Source organism: Penicillium hispanicum, assembly GCF_028827665.1.
Source record: "Penicillium hispanicum strain IBT 35686 chromosome Unknown utg000008l_segment0_segment0, whole genome shotgun sequence".
Classification (NCBI taxonomy): domain Eukaryota; kingdom Fungi; phylum Ascomycota; class Eurotiomycetes; order Eurotiales; family Aspergillaceae; genus Penicillium; species Penicillium hispanicum.
This window is the reverse complement of record NW_026623200.1, coordinates 1,767,644-1,785,105: the sequence shown is the minus strand read 5'-3', so window position 1 is coordinate 1,785,105 and position 17,462 is coordinate 1,767,644. Positions and strand designations below refer to the sequence as shown.

The following is a 17,462-nucleotide window of genomic DNA, read 5'->3' as shown; positions in this document are numbered from 1 at the left end:
GTTTTCTATGAAGGCAACACCCAGTTTAAGAAGCTCGCATGATGTTGTTCCAGGCATAATTTTAAGAGAAACAAAAGTCGGGGACATATAGGGAAGGACGCTGTGTTACCTCTTGTCCCCGGAAGAAAGATCTCAAGGTTATAAGTCCTGGCGAATGCCAACCTTCCTGGATACGACACATAGCAGATGATTGCAGCTCCGAAAGGCCCGAAGAAGAATGAATGGTGGGTGCGAGGTCTGCGTGACAGAATTCCCATCAAATGGGGTCGTCTGAGGGACATTCGGGTTACGCTCATCATCATCATCTATGTTGTGAAACGTGAGTTTGAACCCGATATTCCTCTTCCTGGGCTGACGCTCCAGATATGGTGTGTGGACGCCTTTTCTTCTCAGATCATCACACACAGGCCGCAGATTCGCGCTTGCATCTCCATCAACAGACTCGAGATGGCCTCCCAAGAGAGAATCACAATAACTTGTCCCACATTTATGGGCACCGAACTTGAAAATATGAGAGAAGTTCTCAAGCTGGGGACATTGGGTGGGAAAGGGAAGTACACACAACTATGTGAAAAATGGCTCGAGAACTTTATGCCCAGTGGACGAGCATTCGTGGTCTCGTCCGGTACATCGGCCTTGGAGATGACGGCCATGTTGGCGAATATTCAACCAGGAGACGAGATCATCGTCCCTAGTTATACCTACGTGACCACAGTTAACTCATTCGTTCTTCGTGGGGCGGTTCCTGTCTTTGTGGACATTGAGGATACCACCATGAATATGGATCCCGACCATATCGAAGCCGCGGTGACCTCCAAAACCCGTGCAATAATCGCAGTGCATTATGGCGGCGTGGCCTGCGAGATGGATCGAGTCATGCAGATCGCAAAGAAGTACCACTTATTTGTGTGCGAAGACGCTGCCATGGCCTGCACATCGACATACCACAGTCGGATGCTAGGGACGATTGGCGACGTTGGCTGTATTAGCTTCCAAGAGAAGAAGAACTTCACTGCCGGTGGACAGGGAGGTGCACTTCTTGTGAACAACCCTACCTTGACCCACCGTGCAGAAGTGATCTATGAACACGGCACCAACCGGGCGAGTTTCATGCGTGGAGAAGTCGAACACTATCAATGGCTGGATCTCGGGCTGAACGCAACCATGTCCGAGATACAGGCCGCTTTCCTGTATGCACAACTACAGGCAGCAGACCAGATCAATAGCCTTCGGCTGAAATTGTGGCACCGATATCACATCGCGTTGGCTCCTCTCGAACGAAAGGGATATATCATGCTACCTCAAGTCCCAGCAAACACAACACACAACGCCAATGTATTCTGGATCCGGCTCACGGATGCGAATCGACGGACTGAATTGATTCAGTATTTTTCTACTCTCAATATGCAAGTTTATTCCCAGTTTATGCCCCTTCATTCATCGCCTTACGGTCAGAAACAAGGTCGTTTCTCTGGAGTAGATCGAGTCACCTCGCTAGCGGCCTCGCAGATACTTCTTTTGCCACTCCATATGTCCTTAGGGGACTCACAGCAGGAGCTCGTTATTTGGGGGCTTCTTGAATTCTTCGGGGAGAAACGGGAGGAAAGCGTGATGTAGATAGTTGACCAGCAATCAGATTGTTGCATCCGGACCAACCCATATATCGACGGCCTGGGATCTAAACAAAGAGAACTTCAGGGCTCTCCCTGTGGAGGTCAATGAATTCAACCTGGAGCCTGTTATCCTATAAATTCGCCTCCTACAGCGCTTGTACTCCATGAATACATCCACACATCTGGACCGCAGCCTATAGGCTCATATACTCATGACTCCAGGGCTGGTCTGAGCAAATTTCTAAGGCTCTCAGTATAGCCTTTTTGATATGATTGAGTCTTTAATGACTCCCGATATGTCTTGGTTATTTTTCACAGCCTTAGTGTCTTGGATGGCTCGGGGAGCAAGAAATCAAGCTAAAAGACGATGTCCTTAATCACTTTGTCTTCTGCCGCGCTTTACAAAATGCCGACGACTCTCGCGTCGCCTTAGAGATACAGCAGACCGCAGGGTGGCTTCGATACTGGATAAAGCAGAGCGCAGAGGCGATAGGCTTTGCAGAGGTTACAAAGCCATATAGACTCCAATATGGAGCGGCCAGGGTATTTAACGACAGTCCTGAGTTCCCCCTATTCCTCGCTTAGGTTATAGCTAACTATTATGTGATATATTGTGGTGTATTAATGTATTTGGAGCAAAGCAAGAGTGCTAGAGACTATTCTTGATATACCACCTGAAAGTACGGGGATTTTGCGTGAATCTTCGAATATTTAAACTAGAACATATGTTCTTCCTGCATTTGTATTGTTTAGTTGTGTAAGTATAGGAAAACCATGAACTACTTCTATCGTCGATAGGAATTAACTGTCCGATACTTAGATGGTTTTCCTCTATAATGTGGCTTGTCACATTACGTTTTGGAGCACCTCTGGTAAGATAATAATCCTTCATTTTACCGCCTTCTATTCACCGCCTACAACCCGTACTCTGCGCGCACTTGCATCCACCGCTGGAGCATCCTCTTCCTTCAGGATCACCACATCCATACAATCCGGCATGGAAACAGATTCAGATTTTCATAATGACTTGCTGCAGAGCTACTCAGACACCGAGCTAGTTCGTCATATCATTGGCTCCCCTTCGCTTGCATCGGCCCCTGGAGTATCCCTACTCTCGTCGAACTTTCTCGCAAAGCACTACGAGCCGGATGAGGTGGAGGATATGATATATGCCACCGATATCGCTTGCCGACTGGGCATTCGCGCTCCAGCTATAAAGAGGATAATCAGGAATGGGCCAGGTGCATACTGTGTCATGGACCGTGTTCTAGGAAGAACGCTAGAGGATTTGTGGACACATCTGAGCTGGTTTATTACGATAAAGTTGGGTTTGCAACTTCGTCGCTTTGTTCAAAATTTCAGATCAATCACCTCGCCTGTGGCTGGATCATTGGCAACGGGTGAGTGTCGGTCATTCTGGCTCGAAGATCGCTATGGCCTGCCAGCAAGATGCAAACCTGGGGACATGGAGTACTTCTTCAGGTTTTGGATCGACTTCACATCCATGCGAAAAGCGATACAAACAGCAGATCAACGTGAAATTCCGATTCCTAAACGGCAAATGCTTCTAACAGGGCCCTTCGTCTTTACGCATCATGATCTAGCACCACGCAATATTCTTCTTAGTCCTTCGGGTGAGCTTTGGCTCTTAGATTGGGATCTTGCTGGATTCTATCCAATCTATTTTGAGTACGCCGCTATGCAAAATTTCAATATGCCCCAGCGTTGGGGCTTTTTCGCACGGTTACGGTGGCATCTATTCTCCTGGATAGCAGCCGGGTATTATAGGCACGAGTCTCACGTTCTAGAGCATATAAGGTCAAAATTTACCCGATTTGCTGTGGGGCGACGGTTTCACTTGTTGAAGAATGGAGGGCCATTTAGATACCCTGTATCTTAGACATATATGTATCTAATGACTCAGGTTGACTTTAGAAGCACGCTTATCACCCTCTATATGATGCTAGCCTTGGTCAAGATTGGACCATCCTTGGAGAATGGTGCTATCAGGGTATGGTAATTATTATACCAGCCGCCTTCCTCTTCGGATTCTCCGTCTGCCTTCGCCACAATGATCGAAAGCACCACTTAGAGGTGACACAAGTCACCAAGCAGCATAGACCCCTCGGCTGAACGATCAAGCTCAAATCATTGAATCTGTACACAGCCACGATCTTATATGTATGCTCGATAGGTGAGAACTCTATTGCAAACGGTATAACCCTTCTTTGAATTGCGGTCACCTCATCCTCTTCTATACACAAGAGAAGATCCATGCTACAGACGGCGTAAGCGCGGCCGCACTTCTTGTAGGTTATAAGTACTAATACATTAAGTATCTAAACCTTTCTTCTATGACCCTAGTCTTGACTTGTATTAAATGACGCTTATATACACCTTTGCCATCTCGGTTTTGCTACTTCTCTCTTTGTAATCGTTTTCTTCAATTGAATCCTGCTGCCTCATATTCACCTTCAGCTTCTCTCAGACTCACAAATTACACATCTCACCCTTGCCTTCCAAGGTTCCTTCCGTTATCGACACCCTTACTCACTGCAGTCATCAATCCCCAAATACCCACCACCTTCACTCCCTTTCATCTCCTCCCCACGGAGATTCGCGTCCTGACCTGGTCAGCCTGCATCCCCACTTGAGTGGTCGAACTAGAGGTCTCCCATATATACTACAATGACAACTCAAAATGGCTACTACACTGGACTGATTCCCTGAATTAGAAGCCTCCCATTATCACCAGGGTCTGTCGCGAGTCACGGGCAGTTGTGTTCGAACTCACCTCCAAGCTTTCCAGGCATCAGCCTTGCCTCCCAGTGTACTCTTGGCTTCCTCCACGAGCGTGATCCGACCCCAACAGTGATATCGTCGCCTGGCACACACACCCTGACCACGTCGACCACCCGGGGGCATATCCAGATGAGGGAGACGCCACAGCATACTTCACATGGCATGAAACTCGGGCAGACGATGCCCTGATCATGGGTGACAACACATTCCCGTTCCCTCTCCACGCCCCTCTGTATGCGTCGCCAATGACGGAGGCCATCGACAGCATATCACAGTGGAGCAGCTATCTCTATTGCATCAAGGCCATTGAAATTTACACCACACTGCCCAGGCCAGACAGTCGAGGCTCTGGGGCTTGACCGGCGAAGAGATCGTGCAACTGGTTGACCCCACAGACACCCATCAACTACAGAGATTTGCCGAGGAATGCCATCCGGATGATCAGAAAGCACGAGAATTCTTCGCTCTCGCGCTAGACACGCCAAACTTCCATTCTCAGCTGGAAAAATGGCATAGTGAGCTGGTGGCCTACTGGGTTTGAGAAAAATGGTGCCAAGCAATGGATGGCGGCTTCCGGGACATCATTGTCAACGCAGAGGATATCTGGCTAGGACCGCGCACCGATCCGGATGGAGCTCCTTTGAATATGTTGCCGTACGATGGATACTACTGTCGGGACTTTGGCGGGCATCGTTCTCAATTCGATACCAATACCTATCGGCCCAATTTTGGTCACCCTTGGGTCCAAGCAGTTGTCAGTGCAATGCCGATATTTCGTCCAGTGGTTATGCTGCGCTTGTGTGTTATCAACTGCCACGGAGTGGAAACGCGTCCAATTTACGCGGTTATGAGATCGGGACGAGGATGGTATTGCGATTCATTATCGGCTTGGATCTTGGATGGGGGCATTCGGATATATTTATAGCGAGAGGGAAGGACATTTGATCATATTTCCAGAAACGCCCGTAGGATTCCAAGCTTGCTCAAGACCTCAATAGAAATATGTTCCAGAAGAAATTGGAGAGTGCCTTCACCAAGCCTAGGTGTATCGGTGATTGTGACGAGTCTCCGCGTTGAAAGGGCGCTTAGCAACCCGGGAGATTCAACGATCTCAAAGAACATCAGACCCGTTTGCCAGTCGACTAATTATAGCAAAGAAATAAGCCGGTAGCCGCTGTGTTGTTTCGCGTATCTCTCCTACCAATATCCCTTGCACTCTCTCTTTGCCTCTCTTCCTCCATCCCACCACAATGCCCCGCAAGCCTTACCCCACGCCGCTGATCATCCAGCCACTGAGCCAAGAACATACGCATACCATCATCGCGCTCCATGGACGAGGCAGTAACGCCGAGCGCTTCGGCTACGAGCTTCTTGCTTCAGCAAACCTACAAGCCCGACTTCCTACGGTGAAATTCGTCTTCCCCACCGCATCCAAGCGGCGGTCAACCATACTCAAGAAGATCCCGATTCACCAGTGGTACGATAACTACTCCCTCGATGACCCTGGCCAGCGAACACATCTCCAGGTGGACGGACTCTGTGAAACGGCGGAATTCCTGCGCGGTTTGATCACTGAAGAAGCACGGATCTTGGGTGAGGGAAACCATCGAAAAGTCATCCTCTGTGGGCTGAGCCAGGGCTGTGCGGCGGGTATATTCACACTTTTGGGTGGCTGGCCGGATGGCAATGAAGCAGGCATACTCGGAGCGTTTGTTGGGATGAGTGGATGGCTGCCATTCGAACAGCAACTGCAAGAGATTCTCCAATGTGACGACAATCCAACGTCAACTGGGAGGAGCCATCACGAACGACCGTCAGAAGATGACTCGGATATGGAAAGTGCACAAAGTGATGAAGCGTCAGCAGCACCCGTATATTCGGAGTCAGACGACGACGACGACGACGACGATCTATTCTGGCAAAGCAGCCCGTCGCATGACTTCAATCCCTTTGAGGAGGACGAGGCAGAAGCCCCCTTGCACATCCAAGCTATCAACCATATCCGTGATATTCTTGACCTTCCCCTGATTTCTGCGAATGAGCAGTCAGAAGACAGTCAGCCACCGTCCAAGTTGCGTCACCTCGAAGTTCCGGTGTTTATTGGCCACGGCGCAGAAGATCCGAAGGTCTCTTCTACTCTTGGCCATAAAATGTCCCGTCTTCTATCAACTGGCCTTAGGATGGATGTGAAGTGGAAGGAATATCAGGGATTGGGGCATTGGTACCGCGCTGAGGACGAGATTGAAGATATCTTAAGCTTCCTTCGAGATCATGTCGGCATGTCAGTGAAACGGAATCCATCTCCTGACCAAACTGCAGAACAGGCCAACCAGCAATGATTTGGACCATTGATTAAATGAATCGACTCCATCCGACATGCAGGCAAGTCTACATCTTAGTACATGAAAACCGTGGAATATTGGCCAGCCACATTCAAAATACAATTCTCGTCCCAATCGCGCTCTTCCAGCGCAGCCCAGTCTTTTATCCAGAGTCGCGGAAAGCTCAAGGCCTGTTTCCCCTACATCAATACCCTCTGGAATAGGTAGTGGGTATGTCCATGGATGTCTCCCAGATAGTCACGATAGCGTCGATTATCGAACACCGTTTCATCTGGCGCTGCATCTTGGGAAAGATTGACTAGCACCCCCGACGGAGACGCGCCGGTCCTCCGGGACTTGTTGATAAGGTGCAGCCCTTGATTGGATTTGATTCCGAACGCCCAACGCATGCCCCACATGCGAGAGACAAGCATTAGACAAGCCTTTGGCGTGGGTCATGGATCGGGGATAAATCATTGATTGCCTCCGTTGCGCTCGTGAGCAATCTGGCTGGTGGAGATGCTGGAGATATGGATAAACACTATATTCACGCAGGTGGTGAATACGAGTGCAGGCCTGAGCACTGGCGCATCTTCTTGCTGGACTATACCAATGCGGATTTGTTGCACTTGCAAACAAAGAAGGATTAAATTGCGAACTTGTCAGTAACAGCCATAGAATGGTGGCATTTCACTTTATTTATCCCGCTATCTTTAGTTGCCGTAGCCCGACTCCATTGCTCCCTTAGATCATCTTCAACCAGTACCCTGTCCAGGCCGTAGAACCCTGCTGGTCAAAACGTATAGTCTATTTGGACTAAAATTATAGAGCAGCCAAGCAAGAATAGATTGGTCTCTGTAGCAAGGTGGGCCAGGCCAGTCGTGCATAGCGGGGAAAGAGATGAAACGATGATAAAGCTGGCGTAGGGGCAAGCAACGTCGTATTCACTATCTGCGAGCTAGTGCACTCATATTGCATTAGCAATAGATTTCGATAAGAGCTATTTAATCTAGGTGCTCTGGTTGAGGGTCCATGGTCACCCTTGATTAAGACCTAGCGTTGTTCGCTTGCCCAAATATTCATTCATAATGAACAGACGCATCCTCACCCTCACTGTGTAAACTTTGCCATCGAAATCAATCCGCCCTTTCGATTTCGCAAAGTGGCACATTCTCACCATGACAGAGGTGAAGGTTTATCCTCACCAACCAGATGGGCTGTCGTCCCCGAACGAGTCCCCGGAAACCCGCTCAGAAGACGAGAAGAAGGTCGCTGCCGATGTCAACCTAAACGCGATCTCAGATTCTTCGCCTGATATCGAATTCGGGGAAGACGAAGCAGTGCATCATCCAGCGGACAAGGATGATATCTTGACACATACCCTGCACCTTCAAGATGACCCGTCCCTACCAGCACTCACCTTTCGCAGTTGGTTTCTGGGTAAGTAGTCCCAGCTCTATATGGCAAATTCTCAAGATATTGATCCAGTCATGCTAGGAATCGGTCTCTCGATCTTCGGCGGCACCATCTCCTCGATCTACTACTTCAAGCCCCAAACAGTCGTGGTCTCCACCGTGTTCATCGCCGTGCTTGCCTATCTCCTAGGCGAGGGAATGGCCATAGGCATCCCCAGGATTGGAATCATCGGACGATGGCTCAACCCGCACCCGTTCAATGTCAAAGAGCACCTGGCCATCATCGTCATGGCCAATTCAGCCAGTATTGCCGCCCTCGGCATCGAGCTGCTTGCTGTGGAACGGCTCTACTACGACGCCAAGCTCAACGGCGCACTGTCGATCTTCCTCCTGTTCTCCTCGCAGATGCTGGGATATGGCCTCGGCGGTCTCATGCGCAAGACACTCGTATACCCCAAGAACATGCTCTGGCCCCAGAACATTCCCGTGAACAACATGCTGGAGACGTTGCATCGCCCTCGGTCCGCGACTCGGAAACAACTCAAGGTTTTTGGCTGGGTTTTCGGTGCTATTTTTCTCTGGGAGATTGTGCCGGAATGGATCATGCCGATCCTGACTGGAGTGAGTATATTTTGCCTGGCGAATCAGAAGAGTGCCGTATTCACCAATGTCTTTGGCGGGGCTAGTGGCAATGAAGGCCTCGGTCTGTTCTCGATTTGCTTCGACTGGGAGTATATCTCTGGTGGTACCTCCCCTCTCTACTTCCCGGTCGACAGTCTGATCAGCCAAGGAGTTGGCGTCATCTTGTGCATTGCCGTGTTTTGTGACGTTTTCTACGGTGATATTTGGGAGGCGCAGAGATTCCCCTTTCTGTCCCAAGTGCTTTTCAGTGGGAATTCAACTGCCGACAATCAGCTTCAGTGGAATCAGACGCTGGTAATTGGTGCGGACAATCGCATTGACAAGGATGCGTTGGCCGAGGTGGGCCTACCTTGGTTCACGGCGACCTATGTCATCAATATCTTGACCTCCAATATGGCCATCACGGCAGGAATGACCCATGTCTTCCTGTGGCACTGGGAAGATATGAAGGCTGCTCTCAGCTTCTTGACGTGGGACAGTCTCAAGCACATCCTTAACCCCAGGGCCTGGAACCTCGCATTTTGGAAGAAAGAGGCCAAGGCCGAGCCCTACCAGGAGCACTATGATCCACACTACAAGCTGATGGCGGCTTACAAAGAAGTTCCCAACTGGTGGTACACGATTGTGCTGGTTCTCTCCCTCGTTGTCGGTCTGATCTGCCTCTACAAGGGTGATTCAAGCTTGCCCTGGTGGGGATTCTTGGTGGCTTGCCTGGTCGCATGGCTGTTCCTAATGGTCTTTGGATCAATGCAAGCCCTCACAGGCATTTCATTTATTATCCAGCCAATCGTCCAGTTGATTGGCGGGTATATTCAGCCCGGTAACCCGGTTGCAAACATGTACTTTACCCTATTTGTGAGTACTCAACTCCCATGGCTGTGTGGTACCTCGAAAGCCTGACTGTCGGATTCTAGGGCTACAACTCCGTGACCCAAGGTGCTCTGCTAGGCCAGGACCTGAAGCTCGCACAATATGGCCACTTGGCGCCTCGCGTTACCTTTTCGATGCAGATGATCGGCACCCTGATCGGCGCTATCTTCAACTACATCATGATGAACAGCATCGTCACCAACCAGCGAGAAATTCTCCTCTCCATCGAGGGCACCAACATCTGGTCCGGCCAACAACCCCAGCAGTACAACACCTTGGTATGTGCTCATCCTCCCTGCACATTTCCAACGTTCCCAATCTCAATCAGCCACGCTAACCTAGTCTGTGCCATATAGTCTGTTGCATGGGGCGGCCTCGCCCACGAGTTGTTCTCCGTCGGCTCCCGGTATGAATGGTGCAATCTCGCCATCATCCTGGGCTTCTTCGCCCCCCTCCCCTTCTACTTGCTCCACAAGCGATTCCCGTCCCTGGGCTTGCACAACGTCAATACCTCCGTCATCCTCTACTACGTCTCCTATATGTTCGTGGGGATCAACTCGTCCGTTATGAGTTTCTACCTCATTGGCTTTGCCTCGCAGTGGTGGCTCAGACGTTACTACCCCAACCTATTTATCAAGTACAACTACCTGGTCTCGGCTGCCTTGGATGGCGGCACTTCCGTCATTGTGTTCATCATGTCCTTTGCCTTGTTTGGCGCTGCTGGAAACGCGGTTTCCTTCCCGAAATACTGGGGCAACAACGCAAATGGCAATCTTGACCTGTGCTTGTATACAGAGTAATGCAGGGGCCGGGCTCGAGATGTCGATAGATGAATGCAACGAGATACGGTCTAAGAGTTTGAATCAGGTCATGTTTAGTAGAGGATATATCCGATAGGACCCTGAGAAGGGATAGATGGAGCATCGAGGGCGGATCAAAGTCCAACAACCCAATACCCGATGGATTTCAATTGCCGTAATGCTGGCCAGCAGCACAATGATCCCATCTCGTTGTCGGTATCAAGATAGTTGGCCAGGACCTGACTCCATAATATTACCATCGAACCAAATAGATAAAAGTCACATACCCTTGGATCCTTGCGTTGGTTGGAGGATGCCGATAGGCTCCGTCGATGGTAAGTCATTCAGTGAGTAGTCCCAGTGGCGTATTAGATCCTAGGGCTACTCGGCATCCTTACCGAGCGATGCTCCGCAACTCTTCCCATACCAGAACCCAGCCAATCGGGGCGCAGGACGGCACATCCTCGTTTCGGACCGAAACCTACAGCAAAGAGCGGGAACATACTTCGATCTGATTGGCGGTCGCCACATCGTCGCATGTTTGGATTTAGACTCGCGTTGATGGGCGTGTCCTGGATTGGAACGAAGCGGAGGGCTGGAAAACTGCTACTCTGCCCAGCAGGACGGGATTGACTGTTGATGCTAGGAACGAAATATCCCCCCCCACGAGGAATACAGAGTCTACATCTACACGGAAGCACTGGGAGAGCATTTTTCATCTATTCAATCAATTCACTTTCTCAGACCTGCCCCCGAGAACGCCGAAGAAGCGATCAAGGTCGATATCCATTGATACAGAACATCGGGGCCCCAATTCCACAAAAGCACGAGGCATGCGTCAAGTAGATACATGCCCACAGAAGGAAGCAGCTCACCATAAACGTTTCAAACAGCATCGGAAGCCCCATGCAGAGAGATGATAAGCACGGCAAGCCATTACACCAGTGGAAATTTCGAGAAGTACAGCAGAAGAAAGAAAAGGCAGCAGAAAACAAACCTGGGTAAGAAGACGCAAATCAGTTCGTATTCACGTTGGAATACCTATTTCCCACCCTGCCAGAACGCCGTCCGTTAGATGAAGCCGGGTATATCCAGCACCGTGATGCAACATGTACTGAGAAAACGAATAATGTGATCAAAGAAAAACAGGGCAACGAGATCCCGTGGCCGATGCGGGTTTTAACCAGACCCGTGGCCTTGACCTCTCGTGGGCAGGTGGTAACAGAAAAGACAAGAGGAGATAAGACTTTTGTGGTCGAAAAGGCACATTATCTGGCGCCGATTCCAAACATGCCCACTCCGTAACTCCCGCTGCGTTCGGACATGGGAGTTGAGACTTTGGAAACATGGTCCTATTGCGATCCGGGTTAGTTGCTAGAGCTTGGCAGTGCTGACGGAATCTGGTCCCAACGCTCCGTACCTTCTTCCGTTTCTTTTTCCCGGTTCCCTCGCCGTTGGAATAGAAGCCGGGGTCATCATCATCATCCGCGTAGCCTTCGCCATAGCCAACAAAGCTGTTATCATCGTAGTGTCTCTTGCGACCGCGACTGGGTCGACTCCGCTCGTGTTCCTGCGCCGCTGCAGCGGGCGCGCTCCCCGGTATAGATGGGCGAGCCCCGGGAGTTGGTACAGCCTTTTTGCTGGTATCGCCAGAGGGTTGGCTCTTGGCCGGTTTCTCGTGGCCCAGGATATCCTCCCAAAAGTCATTATTCGGCACCATACCGGGCTCGAGCTGCATGGCCTTGGATTGGAGGCCGTGAAGCGCGGAGTCGACATCCGCCACTTTGACTTGTTTCCCAAAGACCTTCTGATTTTGCCATTCCTCCTCGGGCCACATCGTGAGATGCCGTAGGCTGCCAGGCGCGCCCGGTTCTTGTTTCACTGGCTTGTTTCGCCCCGCCAATCCCAGTCCCTTCAATTTCCCCTCATAGGACTTTCGTAGACGGTTGATTTTCTCGCCCGTGACGGGGTCAATTCGTGCTACCGACTGCGCAACCGAGCCGAGCCCGTAGAGTGAGATGAGATCCTGCGAGGGATCTGGACCAGTCGCAGCAGGAGCTGTTGAGACGTGAAGAAGACAGTGTTAATGAGATTAGTCCACAGAATGGGCAGCAGCAATGACACGACTGCCACAGCGGCAAGCGCGATCAGACTCAGGGAATTCTTACAGCTTTTGCAGAGATGGAAAGCCGAAGTGAAATCTTTCTGAAGAGACTCTAGTCCCAAATTGCGGGTGTCGGACCGGTGACTGAAGGCCTTGTCGACGTCCATGGCGTCCACATCTGTCGCACTCTGACCTGTACCTTCTGGGCCTGTAACCGAGGGCTGTCGATCGTGATCCGTCCGTCTGTGTTCGGTGCGTGATTCGGTGGGTGATGGAACCTCCGTGCTCTGTGTTGATTCCAGCTTTCCAGTGTTGAGAGATTTGTGATCGGGATCCTCCATCGACGTCGCATTCGCCTGATGACCGCTCACACTGCTGGCAGGGGTAGGGAAGGAGTTTGTCATGCTCACTGTCGGCTGTTGAGAGACCTGGGTAGACATGGGCACAGATAAGGGAGGAGACAAGGTGTTGGGTGGTTGGGTAGTCGCCTGGTTGGGTGATACCTGGGCGGATGTGATGTTGGAGACATGACTTTGATCGCTGACCGACATCAACGGAGGAGACGTCGGAGTCTGGGGGATATGATCCGATGAAACGGGGAGCTGGCGGCTCTCTTTCAGAGACCCGGCAGCGGGTGATGAGGGCGAAGGAGGTGCAGCTCGGAAGGTTGTTGAAGGGGTCCGATCAGACATGAGAACCGCACTGGCAGCCTGATTCCAGGGGCGGATTCACAGAGCCGAGAGGGACTCAGGGTCCGCGGGCAGGGAGTGCGAATCGCGAGCTTCAACGAGTGTGTTGAGCTTTGGGAGAGGGGGGGCCGGTCGACGGTCGACGGTCGACGGTCGCTCAGGCGGGCGAGCAGGTCGTTCCACGGCCGATCTAAACCATATGCATTCCACACGATCGACAAATATCCCTGCAGGCGATCAGGATTCGATGGCTGATGGGATGGCGGCGGGGAGGGGTGGATGATCCAGATGGTCCAGATGCTCTCTCGAAGACGGCGCTGGGATGGAGGCAAAACGGGTCCGGGCACGTGACGCGGGACTCGGTCTCTGGGACTTCGCATTAATAGTTTATCCTTTCCTGTATGTTTTCAATTGTTAACAGTTATGAGCCTCCAGGGATTGCAGACGACAAGCGATTCAGAGATAGCTCGTCCTGTGTACGCCGTCATTGGCGATATCCCTTGGATACCCCTAAATACTTACCCCCAAATGGTTATTATTGAATCAACCGATCCGCTAGAGTATCTCTGCCTAGAAAGGTGTCAAACTGAAGGAATCGTACTAGTAGAAGAATTGGTTAGCAAATGTTAAGAAATATACAACTGATTGTGATATATAGAAGCAGTGTCACGGCGCAGTCATTCGGCAGTGATTCGGCACCAGACTACCGACCGGAGACCCCGAAGGATGCGTCATATAGTATACAGCATACATCATACGACTGCACGCTAGCCAGATAGGTAGGTGGGTAAACTATGCTTTGTTTCTGCTGTTTGTTAAGCCATAAAGTGGCTAACCGCAACTCTGCAGCATGTGATTACAAGCTGACGTCTACTCTTCAGTTGTGACACCGTGAGATTTTTTCACACTGCCACTCTCAACCCCGCTGCCGTCAATAGTGAACACTCAGCAGTACTTCTCTCTATCGCGCTTTGAACTTATTGTGAAGACGATGGCCCTCGATCAGGATCCCCAGCAAGTTTCCTTAACAGCACTGGCTCCAGAACACTTCTCAGCTGTCAAGCGTGCTATGTCTAATATCTTACGCTTGGACTTGGCTCTTACAACATATTCCCAAATGGTGAACGGCTTACCAGCCTCAATATCTGGGAATGAGGTTTACATGGACAGATGGTGGCTTGACGATAATCCAAATCCTGAACCCAGCCAAGAAGCATGCGATATCGCGAAAGACTTTGTGGACAAGTTTCGTGTCGAAGCATGTTATATTAATGTTAAGGTCGGCATGATACTTTTCCCACTAAACCTGAGTATACTCACTTTCCTTATAGGTTGCCCAACGGTTTCAAGATGAGGAACTTGCTTCTAGGCAGTTCCATTTACGATTAATTGAAATCGTCACTATTCTGTGCCACGACATAGCGGTAACTCTGTTTGATATCATGGAAGGTGGTTTGCGAAAGCCGGTGATCGCTAAGCTTCCAAGACTATTGAAGGTTGCCGGCTCGAAATATCCGCCATATATCACCCTGCTAGCTCATCGCGATTACCGTGACCATAAACACTACCCACAAGGGTGGACAGACACAGTTGGATATTGGGCTGAGGATCATCTCTTCGGTGGGGTGGTGCTCTTTGACAGAGGGAGCTCTGGTATACAGGTAAAGAAACACCCTTACATCATCACCAGAATATTGCCTGAGTCAGAATATAGTGCAATGGGGTCTTCCTCAATCCTACTGAGGGATCGAAAATCTTTCAGTTGACCGGGCCACAACTCCAAGGATTAATCAGTCTTCTGACCAAAGAAAGCTACGAAGTATTGAGAACGTGCATTCCCTTCCGGGCGGAGGAGCAAGCTCGTCTGGTCCACCGCAACGAGTCAATCTCTGCAAATATCTATCGCGATCAGTACGATCGCCGAGCCTTTGAGTATAGGGTCCCACACTGTTGCCATGTCATTCCCAAAAAGGATCACGCATGGCTGGAACAGGAATACGAAAGACTGCCTAATTTGCGGGACCATGGGCCAGGGTGTAGTTAGCGTGGCAGTCGCCAGGGTTTATCCCAATGCACTGAATACCTAGCATGAAAGCAAGTGAACCCAGCGTGTCAGTGCCGTAGAATCGGTTCTATGCTTACGAAATGAGTACGCAGAGAAGTTTATCGACCATAGAGAGGGGTTCGGGTCAGATTAACCGATCCACTGATAGAGAGGAGGCAGTTGAAGGGTGGTTTCCGTTCGGTTGGATATCACCCTGAGGGGCCCCTGGGACCCCCCTTCTTGAAGTAAACCAACTTTCCGCCGAGAGATACGGTCTAGTCATCGTTGACTATCCTAAGTTAGTGAAAATAAGGGGCCACTACTGCATAATCTTATTTGAAGTCTAACTAACTCGGGGGCTCTCTCTAAATCTCTCTCTCTCTCTCTCTCCTCAGCGCATTCAGTCCAGTCTTTCTGCTCTGGCCCCTTCTCTTTCTCGCCTATAGAGATCTTGCTAGATCTCATTGGCACTCGGATCAGTCTGCTCAGCCCTTGTAGCAATATCGCAGTTATTGCTTTTCAACCTCCTGGATCGCGCATAGTACGCACTGGCTGGAAGACTGTACGTGGGGTCGCGAACTCTTATGAACAAGCGCATAAGGGAACCAGCAATAGCAAGGCATGTACTTTCCTCCAAATGCTCTGTGGTATTCAAGACCACCTTCTCGAGGTCAACAATCATCACCCGCCCATCATCCAGCATCAGAAAGTTGGCCAATTTCTGATTCAAATACTCGACTCTGTATGATGCTAGAGCCCCCAAGGCTTTTGCGATTTGTTGTTCTAGAACACTATCCTCGCTCTTAGGGAACTTCTGCCGCGCAAGTTCGAATAAGTTGGTCCCAGCAATATACGACAGAACCAGTGTCGGGGATGTTTCATACACCGTTTCGCCGTAGAAGTATGGGATAACGGTCCCTTGAAGTGGCTCTAGATAGAGATAGCTTTCCTTCTCTGTTCGGAATTCCTCTCTCCAGTTAACCTTTTACTTCTTGAGAATGACGGTCGATGGGAGAAACCATTCCGGCCAACGTGCTTTGATCCAAGGGACAAGAGCAAGGATGGGTTGCAATAATGCAAGGAACGGCGGTTGCTTGAGGTCTAAGCGATATACTGTATGGCGTGGATCTAGCAACTCGACTTTTGCTGCAACGACAAGTCTGCTGCCTAGACGGAATTCCTGATGGCGTTAGCTAAATCTTTAAAGCCACACTAGCTAGCTTACTAGAGGATGCTTAGGCGTATAAAGAGAAGACTCATCAGAGTCATCCATGTTTCGCGGCGATAAGGAGGCTGAGAGTAGCAATGATCAATTGAAAGAAGCCTTGGAGAAATGTTTAAGGGGGAACAGCCAGAATATCAATAATAAACCAAGTCACAGTCCAACTGAACACACCGCCAACATCCTGTAAGTTACCAATATTAGTATCACGCCGGGGCTGGTTCTGGTGACACCATCTCCAGTGACCTCCTGTACCACTATTACTTAGGATAAAAATATGCTCCCATGCATCCAGGTGATTCCACGCATATCTATCACTATCAACCTGCCATATCGGTGTTCCTGACCATCGTTCATACTTCCGGGCGAAGCCGCACATTATAACACTATAGCTCTTTCACTTGCCTTCATCTCCAGGCGCTGAGGTTGCCGCGAGACGAACTCGGACTTAGAATGTCACTCTTGTTCCGGTGCGGAATTGCAAGACAAGAAGGTGCATTGAATCGAAGACGAAGACTTGAGGGCAGTCGTATTCGTAGGCGTACCTTCACTTTGTTAATAATGCAAAATTCTCAGATGGAGGTAACCACAATCACAGACCCCCTCATTTCCTTCTGGACTGACTTTGTCGTTTCTTGCGCTGGAAATTGTCCAGCTCATTCCTTGGGCCGAATAACACCAGGTCGCTTGAATTCTCGTATCATAGTAACAGCCTCAAGATTCCGGATCGAATTCATGGTAATTCCGCTCAGCCCAGTCTGTACGGGTTGGTGGCATTATAGTCCTCATGAATAATAGGAGTGCGGTAGAATGTGTCAAGGAGTCTCGACACACCGGGGTCCATCTTTGCGCACACCCGAAGCTAGAGTGTCCACGGATCCAACACGATAAGGGCAAGCGTCCCACTTCCTGACTCCACTGTGCTTTGCTGTGGTTTAGC

The 17,462-nt window shown here is 50.2% G+C and overlaps 5 protein-coding genes across 5 annotated transcripts; 3 read left to right on the top strand and 2 right to left on the bottom strand.

Moving 5' to 3' along the window:
- Nucleotides 1-186: 186 nt before the first annotated feature.
- On the top strand, nucleotides 187-1,617 carry N7459_009513 (uncharacterized protein; the record flags this gene model as incomplete). Its single annotated transcript, XM_056948681.1, has 1 exon — nucleotides 187-1,617. One exon carries the CDS (start codon nucleotides 187-189, stop codon nucleotides 1,615-1,617), a length of 1,431 nt encoding a protein of 476 aa, XP_056795906.1.
- A 4,048-nt stretch (nucleotides 1,618-5,665) lies between these two features.
- On the top strand, nucleotides 5,666-6,754 carry N7459_009512 (alpha/beta hydrolase; the record flags this gene model as incomplete). The annotated part of the gene is made up of 1 exon (XM_056948680.1): nucleotides 5,666-6,754. The coding sequence occupies one exon, from the start codon at nucleotides 5,666-5,668 to the stop codon at nucleotides 6,752-6,754; it is 1,089 nt and encodes a 362-aa protein (XP_056795905.1).
- A 1,160-nt stretch (nucleotides 6,755-7,914) lies between these two features.
- N7459_009511 (OPT family oligopeptide transporter) lies at nucleotides 7,915-10,463 on the top strand (the record flags this gene model as incomplete). Its single annotated transcript, XM_056948679.1, has 4 exons — nucleotides 7,915-8,176; nucleotides 8,234-9,648; nucleotides 9,708-9,941; nucleotides 10,020-10,463. The coding sequence occupies 4 exons, from the start codon at nucleotides 7,915-7,917 to the stop codon at nucleotides 10,461-10,463; spliced, it is 2,355 nt and encodes a 784-aa protein (XP_056795904.1).
- Nucleotides 10,464-11,731: 1,268 nt separating this feature from the next.
- Nucleotides 11,732-13,259, bottom strand: N7459_009510 (uncharacterized protein; the record flags this gene model as incomplete). Its single annotated transcript, XM_056948678.1, has 3 exons — nucleotides 11,732-11,815; nucleotides 11,884-12,521; nucleotides 12,632-13,259. 3 exons carry the CDS (start codon nucleotides 13,257-13,259, stop codon nucleotides 11,732-11,734), a joined length of 1,350 nt encoding a protein of 449 aa, XP_056795903.1.
- Nucleotides 13,260-15,754: 2,495 nt separating this feature from the next.
- On the bottom strand, nucleotides 15,755-16,573 carry N7459_009509 (uncharacterized protein; the record flags this gene model as incomplete). Its single annotated transcript, XM_056948677.1, has 3 exons — nucleotides 15,755-16,230; nucleotides 16,333-16,480; nucleotides 16,526-16,573. The coding sequence occupies 3 exons, from the start codon at nucleotides 16,571-16,573 to the stop codon at nucleotides 15,755-15,757; spliced, it is 672 nt and encodes a 223-aa protein (XP_056795902.1).
- Between the last annotated feature and the right edge of the window lie 889 nt (nucleotides 16,574-17,462).